General features: G+C 47.2%; 1 protein-coding gene across 1 annotated transcript; it reads right to left on the minus strand.

Annotated features, from left to right (window-relative positions):
* Positions 1–1,442: 1,442 nt before the first annotated feature.
* On the minus strand, positions 1,443–11,989 carry TSPAN6 (tetraspanin 6). The gene is made up of 8 exons (XM_065410719.1): positions 11,871–11,989; positions 10,293–10,481; positions 9,526–9,600; positions 7,968–8,066; positions 6,955–7,107; positions 6,013–6,096; positions 3,089–3,177; positions 1,443–2,273 (listed from the first exon to the last, which is right to left on the minus strand). The coding sequence occupies exons 1-7, from the start codon at positions 11,955–11,957 to the stop codon at positions 3,109–3,111; spliced, it is 756 nt and encodes a 251-aa protein (XP_065266791.1). The 5' UTR covers positions 11,958–11,989; the 3' UTR covers positions 1,443–2,273; positions 3,089–3,108.
* Positions 11,990–12,680: the final 691 nt, after the last annotated feature.

Here is a 12,680-nt window from a genome sequence, read left to right on the forward strand (position 1 = left end):
CTAATGCACTGTCAATTTAACAAGCAGCAAGACGGGGTGCAACTGTTTATCTAGACAAACCCTGATTTAGAAACAGATTAAATTAGGGCTACACTTATTGGCCTATATGGCGCAGCACACAAGCCAGCCGAAAAGGAGTATGTGCAGGCTCATTTGTCTTTGCACGGGCTTTCCGATGGACACAGCTGCAGCTAGACACATCCCTGCATTAGCATTTGTTTTTATCCAGGCTGTCCAGTGGTTAGCTGTAATTGGACAATGTCTATATTGTTACGTTAATAGTCAAAAGTGCTAATGCACTTTGCCTTGCCTTGAAAACCTTGGAGGCTTTTTAACAAAGCCATCTAGGAACTGACATACAAGTTTGATTTATTCTCTGAAGCTAAACGGAATATTAAGTTTTGCGGTCAGAAATAAAACCAGTTTAATGGGCCACTGCTAACAAAAGAACTAAAGAGCTGCCATACTGGGTCAGACCAGGATCCATCTTGCCCAGTATCCTGTCTCTGGCAGTGGCCTGTAACAGAGCTTCAGGGGGGTACAGAACAGGGCAATTATGTTCTGCTGGAACACTGATGTAGTTCTGCTCCTCCACTCAGGCTTTTGGGGCCAGGGCAGGCTGCCTCTCAGCAGCACTGGTTTTGGTGACAGGAAGGGCAGGTTAATGGTGTGAAAAGCACTCTCTGCATCAGGGTGGAGACCCTTTGTCATTGTCCAGTAGCTCAGCCAGACCGTTCTAATCCCTCCTCCTTTCATGCTCATACGATGATTACTAGAACAGTGCCCGGCTGACGGTACCGCACCGCATCCCCCTGTCCCAGACTTTCCTGAGCATTAATTCCCAATCCAGTGCACAGGATTAGTCGGACAAACTCAACCGAGCACCAAGCTCAGGTGAAGGAGGAACATGCTGTAATGTCTTCAGGAAAAAGGAGGGCCTCACCACCCTGTGCTCTCTTATTGGAGAAAGGTGGGGACCTGTTCATAGAAAGCCAGGAAGAGCAAATCCCACTTCATACAGTTCCAGAGTACCCTCTCCTCTAAAGGATCCCAAAGCACTTTACTGAATGGGCAAAATTCAGCAACAAAGATAGCAGAGGATGTACTTGCTTACATGAGGCCTGAACTCTGTCCTGCCTAAGGTTCACTCAGCAGAACTTTGCCTGCAGCATTCCATGCCAGGAGTTGGCTGTTCTCCATCAGCAATGTTGCACAACAGTTTTTAGAAAGAGAATACAAATAACTTCTCTAATTGAAATTGAGCCAACACAGTGATGGATTAGAGAGAATATGTGCTGCTATGCTACAAGGGTTATGTGCCAGGCCAGAATGGATGCATGATAAGTGGCAAACAAATCTATGCCTCTGGTAGATTCCTGCACTGAAATCATCGTGGAATTTCCTGGAGACAAAATCCAACCGAGTTGATATTTTAAGAGTAAAATATTTAATATTTATTGTGTTTCAAGACAAGAGGATTTCTATTTAATACAAAAAAACAAATTAAAGCAGAACATAATACTGATGATGAAATCATGCCCAACTCGGTGGAAGCATACCTACAACGCTACCGGCACAGACAGCAACACCACCGAACCTCATGCTACAACTTACGAAAAATCACTACAACCTGACCAGGAGAGAGGAACGAGGCCCTTTAAAAAATACAATTATAAAAAAAGTGATATAAAACCCTTGATTGGGAAGAGAGAGCCTGGAAACAGATGCTACTGAACACAGAGCCTCAGAGAGACATGGCAATGTGTCTGAATAGCATGATATGACCAGTCAGTTGCAACTGTAGGTGTATTTCAATGGATCAGTGACAGAGGCTGAAGTGCATAATATAATTTAAATGGCCGACGGCAGAAGAGAAAGCAATGAGTGCTTCGTTCCTAATGCATACAATACACCTCCAAAACTAACGGTGAATTCCAGTTAAATAACTAGCAAAAAGTATAAGAATGACATGAGAGTAGTGTCATATCATGCTACTTCATTGTGCAATCAAACTGAAGGAGGTGGGGTTGTGGGGGCCTGGAGGAATGTAGTTATTATAACTACCTCAGGTATACTAATTACCCCATTCAGTGTTACAAAAGAATAGTGTTTTGACAATTCCCTGACTGCAACAGAACAGCTGGTACACTCAATTCCGTGAGCTGATTCTGAAGAGGATCAGTCAGTTCAAACATGATTTCAGCAGGCTGGGACCAGGTGAAAACTGGAGGTCATGAAGTGCTCTCCAGAGGAGGGAGATCAGAGGAAATTTCCTAAAATTCAGAAAGCAAAGAATGGTTAATGAACAAACATGTTTCCCAGGTCTAGAGATCAGGAATCTCACAGAGCTTAAGTCACACAGTGGAAGCAAGTTTGAGGGTCGCATGCTACTCCACAGCAGATACTGGTCCTCACTGCAAAATGCACCACCATTCAACAGCTTCACACCTGCTCTGAAAGGCCCAATATGGGATCAGGGAGGGAGCTGTGGGTTACATGGAGGTGCAGAAGCAGAGTAGTGTGGTGAACAAGAGGAGGAGAGGCAGTACTAGAATAGCAGGGAGCACTGCAAGCTAGAACTGTAGTGCACTAAAAGAGCTGGGAAGAAGCACAACTAGTACCATAGAGGGAGTGATGGGAAGGGTGCTCTAGGTAATGCGTCTAGGTCTAGGGTGATGGGAAGGAGGTCTAGGTAACTAATCAAGGTGCATGAGCACGCATGTGTAGGAGATTCCACAGCACCTGTCTGCTCTGTCCTTGCACATAGGTAGATCCATGAAGTTTTCTTTCACTTTAAACTTTAAGAGTTAAAGAACTGCTTACTACAAAATGTGGGTTCTTCTCTCTGCTAGATGCTTATAGAAGAAACAGATTTGAGCAGAGCCCCGCACATCCCTGAGTGGGTGGACCTGCACATGGGTGTGTATGCTTCCCTCCCCAGACCTTTCTGTGCACGTATGCACACAGTCTTATGAAAGCGCAAGCCTACAAAAGATCTCCCTCATCCCTAGATTTGCAGACAGGCACACGATTCAGTGCACAAGTATATGGATACACACACACACACGGCACTGCAGGACAGACATACCTGGGTCAAAGGCTGGCTTATTACACCATCTCGTACTGATTGTTTGTGATGTACCGGGAAAGGCAGCAGGCGAGAAAGATCCCAACCAACTGAAATGTGAAAAAATAAACTAAGTATAGGTCGCCCAAAACGGGACATCCAAACTGCAATGATTTGGAAACAATGCAACTGAGGTCTGAAGCACTGGACACTTTGCTTTGGTTTTATAAAAGCAAAATCTGGATGATGCGGGTTTTGCAAAACCAAAATCTGGGCTCCTTCGCTTTAGGGTGGATAAAGCTGAGAGTCAGAGATCCTGGCAGCCATCAGTGAGAAGGAGTTCCCTGTGAGAGAGAGTTAATGTTGCTTCTTGCTAGAATTTGCTTTATGAACCATCTACTGTTTCATGGTAATTTCAGAGATTATATGGCTCTCAGGAGCGTCACAGACCATTACACAACCAGTAGAAAATATCAACTGCCTCTCCCCACTGCAAGGACAATGATGGAATCAAGGTTGGTGTGTTTCTGATGTGAAAATGCTGAAGGACACACATCAGTTATTACTGTCGTGTGGGCTCCAGGCAGCTGTTTTCTGTACCAAAGACATTTAGGACCTGATCCTAAAAACACTCATGCATGTAACTGTACTCACGGGAGGCAAAGTTGCAGAACTGGGCCTTTCACTTGTGTGACACAACAAAGTTCACTTGAGAATAAATCATGAAATGTTTATATGATTCTAAGCCCCAAACAATGACACGTTTCTCAATAACTGCAACCGCTACAATGCAGTTACACGCCTAGAGCTGACGAAAGCACATAGGCCCACCCACTTACTCATTAGTCAAACTCCAGCTGCCCTATTTGGAAGCTGTAATGAGCGGAGTGTGATATGCACATCCCAGGAAGGAGGGAGGAAATGGATAGCAGCTGAAAGAGACCGACTGGCTCCAGCCCTAGGAAACTGACAACAAAATGCAATGAAGACAGTTTGCAAATGTACCAGCTGCAAGATAAAGGTCTGTGCTCCAACCTCTCCCCATCCTTATTGTGTCTGTCTGTTAAGGGAACAGCACAGTGGCAAACTAATATCAGAATAAAACAGGCTGGCCGAGAGTCTTCTCTCTGTGCTCGTGCTATTACATGTTAAACCTTGACTCAGACAGGATGTGCCTGTATGCCTCACAGACTGCTTTCAGACAATTTCCTTCAATGAAGAGTAAATTAAAGCTAAAATAAACCAAGCAATCAATACACAATCTCACTCTGTCAGTCTCTTCTCTGGTTTCTGGGTCTGCGTACTCCTTTGCATTAATCCCAAGCTGCTGTTTCTTCATACTCTTTACTCAAAAGCAAACACGCTTTGAAGAAAATAAGGAGTTCTGCCATTTGGAATTAATACAGAAATCTGTGACTCTGTGTTTGAGAATTACAGAAAGAATGGAAATCGCCTCGAAACAAGAGTCAAGTCAAGTTATGAGGTGTAGTTCATCTGTGTCTTTGTTTCTGTTGCCACCTTCCTTGCCGACTGCAAAGTGTTCCAGTTCCTAGAAACAATCACAGCCAAACATCACAGAACACAGAGGATTTCAGCAAACCTAGCAGCTGCAGCAGAAAGACTCAAGGGCTCAGACCACAACTGAGGCATTCAGCAAGACCCAGGCAGTACAGTAGATGATCTTACTTGACATACTATGCAACTCAGAAACTTGTTCAGATATCTGCCCTGTTACATACTCATACACACAGATGTGCTGTCGCAGTTATCAGCATTCTGGGAGAGCCTGTGGATAAGGAAGGTCTGCACCAGCTATCTTTTAAATTCTCCCTAAGACCTCTGACACACACAAGAGTGGAAGATGACCCTACAGAGATGGTGAGAGCACATGCCTATGTGATAAAGCCATGAAAGAAACACATTAAGGGACACCATTCTGATCACCTTCTCAGATGACAGAGACTGAGACCAAATGTGGCCGGAAACTCCATCAGCCAGAGCGATCCGATATGAAGGCAAAACCTGCCAACCTTAGCCCACTAGCCAGGCTTTCAAGTGCTCAGGAACCAAAGCTGGGGTCAAATTTTCCAAGCAGCTCAACTAAATAAAGGCCAGATTTGTAAGAGTGATCGGCACCAAGCAACTCCCACTGGGACTCTTGTGATCAGATTTTCATAACTGCTCAGCACTCAACATGCACCCAATGTAGGGAGCTCTTCTGAAAGCCCACTTCAAAACATTCCCCATGCACACAAGCAGCTCAGGCCAGAGGCCTCTTGCTTCCTACTGAGACAAGGTTGGTCAGATTAGGAGACAATAGTTCCGTTGCTGCTTGAGACATGATGCTTCTTCACCACCAGGATAAAACCTTAGGTTGAAGAATCAGAGGCTCAGGAAGAAATAGCAGGGGGAGAAGAGGGAGTCTCTAATATTGTGCTCGCCGTTCTGCAGTGTGGCTAACAGAAGATGGTGTCATTTTATTAACTGGGTCTGAATTTGAGAGAGGCATTTCAGGATGTTTTAGGTCACCTACAAGCACTTTCATTTAGTTAAACTATCATCCTGAAAGGGAGCGGAAGCAGGGGTGACAGTTTGTGCGCTGGAAGAAGTAATTCAGACAGCTAACACTGAGTCAGAACAGGAGAGGTTTGGTTGCATTGGCATCTCTTAGAAGTTGGCTGTTTCCAGAGTGAGCTGTTCTCAAGCCATACACAGGCTTGCTGGAAGAAATTTTCATCCCCAGCTTTGGAGATGGGTGACTGGGTGGCACTTAGGTAAAATGGCAGGAGAATCTGAAGAACGGTCAACCATTTCCTCCTCTTTGAAATATGCTGTGCCTTTACATACGTAAGAAAACATTAAAAGACATTAAACACAATTAATAACACGAAGACTAGACTCAGAGCTCCTCAAGGACCACAGAAGAACAGCAAGGGAGATTTTACCTGGAAGCAAGCGATGCCAAAGGAGATACCAGCCACAATGCTCATTTTGGACTCCATAACTGTTGTTACCAGACTGAAACAACCCTGCAGAAAAAAAGAATTAGCATGAGAGTATAGCATGGACAATTCCTGGCCGCCAGACACCAAGTGCACATCCTTCCAACCCAGACACCGCACAGGCAGCTGGAGGTGTGAACAAGCTCAGGAAGGAATCCAAGTAAGGGCCTGGGAGTCAGGACTTCCTGGGATCTGTGCTGAATTCAGCCATTTGACTTGCTGTTCGACAGTGGGCGAGTCATTCAAAGCTTTGTACTTTGCACCTTTCATCCTGGGCACTTTACCAAGGTGAGCCTTAGCCTTGTTTTACAAATGGGGATGTACAGGCACAGAAAGGCAGCATGATTCACTGAAGGTCACAAGCACATCAGTGTCCGAGCCAGGAGCTGAACTCAGACTTTCTAGTCCCAGCTTAGCCACTAGGTAACACTACCTGCCTCTGCATCTCTATTCATTCCCCTGTATACTTTCTTCACAGGGGAGCTGTGAGGACTAAGTGCTACAGGAACATAATGCATTATACAACAGTATCTTACACAAACCCCTTCTCACACACAGGGCAAGTGGTACAGTGCAGGCAAGCTAATGCAGACACAGATTCTTTCCCACCAACAGGGAGTAGCTGGGATTTCCAGAGAACCTGAGAAAAAGCACTGGAGATAGCTTCTCTACGCATCTTTCCCCTATCAGCAGCAACACGGCCTTCACCCCCATTACTGCATACAAGTTTCCTGTAACACAATAACCCTCTTTCTGGAACAAAGTTCCCTCCCACCTACAGGACTTGATTCTCTACCAGGGAAAGAAGATCAAAGTATCCCAGCTCTCCCCTCCCGACACCTGCTTCCAGGACACAGAGAGGGACAGTCTCTGAGATTCACTTACATTACCATACACCATAGCCTTGGCTTTATCCAGCTCCTTCAGATCACGGTCTGTGCAGTTTTGGAACTTGCAACAGCTCAGAGGGATTCCCTTCTGTGCAAAATAGGTAGTGTTCACCCAGTCTGAGTAGTTCTGGACTCCACAGCAGTGTAACTGGGGAAATCAAGTTTTAGAACAGTAAGGAATAGTGCATGAACCCCAAAGCACCACATCCCCAAGGCTACACCAATCACTGCAGGCACCCCAAATGTTTCCCCCCCTTGGCCTCCCCCTAAGCCCCTCCTCATTGTAACCCAACAGCCCTGTGTAGACAGCTTCCGCCACTTCCTGCCCTTTACCTATCACCACCTCTGAACAGCGCATAGCAGCTATTTTTCTTCAAATGAAAATACTTTGAGACAGTCTCAGGGATATAGATAGGGTGACCAGATAGTAAGTGTGAAAAATCGGGACAGGGGTGGGGGGTAATTGGCACCTATATAAGAAAAAGCCCCAAATATCGGGACTGTCCCTATAAAATCAGGACATCTGGTCACCCTAGATATAGATATATGCAGGACAAGGACAGTCTGCTAGTTTTGTACAGGGACAAGCACACTCTAGGCACTCAGATAAGATCTGTGTAGCACATACCCTGCAAGGCCGCCTGTGTGAACACAGCCACCCTCTATGCTGTCCATCATAACGGCTGTCCCTCGTATGCTTGAGAACTGGGAACATTAAGGCAATTCTGCTCCCCAGTATTCTGAGCCAATTACATGGGGAATGAGGCAAGGGGCGGCTGAAGCACACTCTCCTTCTGAGGAACAGCTCTGGCAGTAGTAGAGAAGGCATCTAATGTTTAATGCCTCCTGGTAAAACAGGGCCTTCCTTGCATTATACTTTGCCTGTGCATGGGAGCCCCAGCCTCAGCTGCTGCACAACCCAAGTATCAGGGTCTCCTGGGCCATGCATCTGGAGGATACAGGCTTCCCCACCAGTTTATTTAGAAGGAACCAAATATAAGCACTCACAGTTCTCTGGATGGTATCCACCGCCTCGCTGTGGGGATCCATTGTTGCATTGTAGTTCTTCAGAGCAAGACTATAGTTGCTCTCAAAGTTGTTCTTAATCTGCAGAGAAGAGAAAGATTTTCATAAACTAAGCCTCAGAAGGCTACAGGTCCCAAAGAGTTCCCTGTCACAAGAACTTCTTTGTCTTAAAAACACAGCTCCATCAGAAACAGAGAACCAGGAATGGCTTAAACCATGTTAGAAAGTCATTCCTGTTACTATCCAGATGTGAGACTGGCTATAAAGATGAACTGGGGATTAGGGCAGGAAGCACTGCACCAAGCACTAGAACTTAATTCTTGCATTTACAGGCAGACCTAATCACTGTGACATCACAAATAAAATCATGGTTTGTGTGGGCCTCATTTATGGCCAAAGACACTTGCAGAATCAATCTGACTGGCACATTTCAGATGAAGGATCAACTCACAAATTAAAAAGTCTGTTTTATATAAAAATGTGCATGTCTGTCAAGCTTAGTAGGAACTAGGGAATGGTTTTGGTTTCCACTTTACACTCCTTGGGGGAGGTGTTCAAAGGCACAAATAGGAGGTAGGTGTCTAATAGCCATTTATGCCTTTGACTATCTCCTCCACCTCATTATAGTCAGGTTATTTCTAATCACTGAAATACTTTTCTACCCAATTTAAGGAACTTTAAGGGATTAGTGACTAAAATTTCTCTTGGATAGTGTAATGCACCCATTGCGCTTATTTCTAGGCACTCTACATATAGTCTCTCTAAATCCCTGTTGATTTTAAATACTGGTTAACTTGGTAGATAGAGTTACAGTTGTATTTCACAAGTACTGAGTTCAAGTTTAGCTTAAATTTTATCTTTGCTAATATTTTGATTAATCATCAGCAGTGCAACTACAAATTAATTCTTGTGAATCAAAGAAAGTCCATCCCAAATATGTCACGTGTATACAAAAATTAGAAAGAGGCCAGCTGTGTTGGTTATGGTATGAGATTTGTAAAAAACATAACCATGCTGGCAAAGGGAGTAAAGCTAGTTATTTAAAGGTTGTATTCAAAGAAAACAGTTCAGATTTAGTTCCCACTCCCAGTTCAGAACCCCTACATGTGGGTCCCCCCAATGTTGGCCCTAAATTTCTCTCATTTAACTTGCCTGTTTAACTAATTAAACTTTTCTGATGTGACTTTCTTTTTTTTAGCACTTTTTACATCTTTATATGACAAAGACTTTTCTTATTCAGCTTTTTTGCGTATATTGAACATTCGGAATCAGAAACTGAGCCAAATTCTGTTCTCAGCAACAACACTGTAAATCCAGACTACTCCACTGAAGTCAAAAGGATTACTCCAGATTTATACCTGAATAAAAAGGAGCAGAATTTGGACCTCAGTATGCAACAACCAGGGGATTACACAAAGTAAGAAGAAACAACAAGTAAGTGAGAACTCTGTCCTGTGCAGGGGCTGTATCCAAGTCCTGGCCTCAGGAAGAGGAGGGAAGGGGTTAAAGTACCAAAGAGATAGGTCACACCTGGACTCACCTCATGTCTGAACACAAATCCTACAACAGCAGCCACCAGCACAATCAAGAAGATGAGGGACAAGAACATGGCATACTGTGGACAGAAAAGAAGAGAGTCAGTGCCAGCAAAATACATTCCAGGGCTAACACAGGTACACAGAAAAGAAGGCTGCAGGGAGAGAATCTATTAGGACACATCCCGGACTCAACCTCTTTGGCAGAGCTGAGGTGCTGGCATTTGTGGCTATATGAGAAAGTCAATGAATGTATGGTTCAGTACTTAGCACTGTACAAAGAGATAATAGAGAGAGAGTTTCTTGAGGCAGACACACACACAGGGTACGTCTTCACTACCCGCCAGATCGGCGGGTAGTAATCGATCCCCGAATGTGCTCCCCGTCGACTCCGGAACTCCACCAGAGCGAGCGGCGGTAGCGCAATCGACGGGGAAGCTGTGGCCATCGATCCCGCGGCATGTGGACCCCAGGTAATTCGATCTAAGATACTTCGACTTAGAATCTTAGATCTTAGTATCTTAGATCTTAGTATCTTAGATCTTAGTATCTTAGATCTTAGTATCTTAGATCTTAGTATCTTAGATCTTAGTATCTTAGATCTTAGTATCTTAGATCTTAGTATCTTAGATCGATCCCCCCCACTAGTGTAGACCAGCCCACAGAGAGAACACAGCACAAAGAAGGAGCACATGCAGACAGCTGGTGAAGCCCTGGGTTGTAGAAGCAGGTATTGGATTTGTGAGCCTTCTGGTAGTCAACGATCACTTACCAGTTTTAACATCCATGTGCTTCCACGGCAGGTGGCGAAACAGCCAAAAGTGCCCAGAAGGATGACAACAGTGCCTGTGCCAATGAGTACGTAGGGGACATTGGTGGCCTTCTCATTTAACAGGGAGAAATACACCTCTAGGCCCACCTTGCCCCAGATGCCAACTGCCAGGAGGATAATGCCAGAGATCTGGAGAAATCAGAATTGAGACTCATTCATCCTGACGCCACTTGTCACTTCAAAACACTTTACTTAGCCATAGTCACTTAAACCCACACACTGAGAGCCTAAGGGCACGTCTTCACTACCCGCCAGATCGGCGGGTAGCAATCGATCTACTGGGGATCGACTTATCGCGTCTAGTGAAGACGCGATAAAATCGATCCCCGATGGCTCTGCCGTCGACTCCGGAAATCCACCGCGGCAAGAAGCAGAAGCAGAGTTGACGGCGGCGCGGCAGCGGTCAACTCGCCGCCGTCCTCACAGCCAGGTAAGTCGACCTAAAATATGCAACTTCAGCTACGCTATTCACATAGCTGAAGTTGCATATCTTAGGTCGACCCCCCCCGTAGTGTAGACCTAGCCTAAGAGACACCACAAGATACTCTGGAACTGTGCAAGAAGACAGGGATCCCACAGGAGAGAAATGGGAGGCTAAGGACAGATAAACTGGGGATGGGAGGGCAGCGGGGTTCCAGGAAAGACTGTCTGGCAGAAGTCCTTGAAAGTGGGCATTAAAATTGTTTATGTGAAATCATTTATCAGAAGGGCAGAGCTGGAAATCCAGGAAGCACTTGTATAATCAGAGCATTTTTATCTCCGAACTTCAGTCCCTCGGGCATTGTATAAACAGGAACTCAGATGAATCTGCCTTTTAGGAATTAACTTTCCCCATGTGGAAATAATTTGCTGTGTTACAAACATGCCCATGGGTGCCACATTCCAGACCCCTTCATGCACACGCACACATACACACACACACACACAGAGGGGAGACACAAAGAAGTCAATGGTAGGGCAGACAGACCCAGCGCTAATAGATTGGACACACTCACCTGCTGGAGGAGCCTGGGGAGCAGTGAAAGGAAAGGGACAAGGTTACAGGGTCCACTCCTCCAGGCACTGCTGTTCCCTGAGGGCTGCCATGCCAATACCGGGCATGGACGGGCACATCACCAGCCACACAGGCACAGGGCCATGACACGGGGTGGAGGGAGCCCCGTGATGGGCACAGACCGCCGGGGGACGCAGGACCTTAGAGCCCATGGGGGCACCTGGCCAGAGGGTCCCTACAGACCGGACAGGAGAACCCCTCTGGAGCCTGGGCCCTGCCCCCACACCCACCCTTGGAGGGGTCCAGCCAGCCCAGCCCCCCCAGGTCCTCTCGCCTACACCCCCACTATCCTCGGGACCCCGCCCCGCCTCCCCCGGGACCCCCACTATCCTCCGGGACCCCATTACCCGCCAAGGGTCCGCCTACTCCCCAGGCCCCTGCTCCACCGCCCCGGTGCCCCAACAACCCCGGGACCCCTCCCCCAGGTCCTCATTACCCGCCAGGGCCGCCGCCCGGCCCCTCACCCAGAACACGAAGCTGTAGGTGAGCAGGACGCTCTTGAGGCAGGTGATCACCGGCTTCGTCTGCAGCCTGCGGGACGGGGACGCCATGGCGGCCGGGCCACGCTCCGATCTCCGCCGCCAGCACCGCCCCCGAGCGGCCCCGGCCGCGCCTGGCCGGAAAGCACTGGGGCGGCCCGAGCCGGAAACGGCCGAGAACTACCGAGGGCTGAGCCCCCTCACACGTCCCCCCCCCCCGAAGCCAGCTCGCCGCGAGCCCGCCCCTCGCACCGTCCCCGAAGCCAGCTCGCCGCGAGCCCGCCCCTCGCACCCCTGCCACTAGGCAAACCCCCCTATCGCTCCGCTGGGTCCCCCCTCCCCTCCCTTTCGGGACAGTCGGATCACACAACTCCCGATTTCAGAAACATCCCAGAGGTTTGCAAACCCTCCCAGCAAGCTGCGCTCTTGCAAGAGCCTCATAACCAAGTTAGAGGCGGTTGAAAAGAGGGGTTATTTATTATGGCAGAGGATGGCTGGATGCAGTCCTAACTATGGGCTAAACTCAGCCGGGGTGTAAGTGAGTTCAGCTTGGTTTATTTCAACTTTAGCCTGTGGTGAACTCCCTCCCCCACCCTCCCATGGGTGCAGAAAGTAACTCAACTTGACTAGCTGTTTTAGAGCAGACCATCACTTAATCAATTATAACAATTTCCAGTCGGGGAACAGAGACGAGAGGGGGAGGCAGAGAGGCTGCCGACGAAGCAGTTGGCACCTACAGGTTCCTGGGACACAATAGTATGCCCTGCTAGTGAGAACACGGTGACGCAGCCTCCA

This window comes from Emys orbicularis, chromosome 9 (assembly GCF_028017835.1).
Source record: "Emys orbicularis isolate rEmyOrb1 chromosome 9, rEmyOrb1.hap1, whole genome shotgun sequence".
NCBI lineage: Eukaryota > Metazoa > Chordata > Testudines > Emydidae > Emys > Emys orbicularis.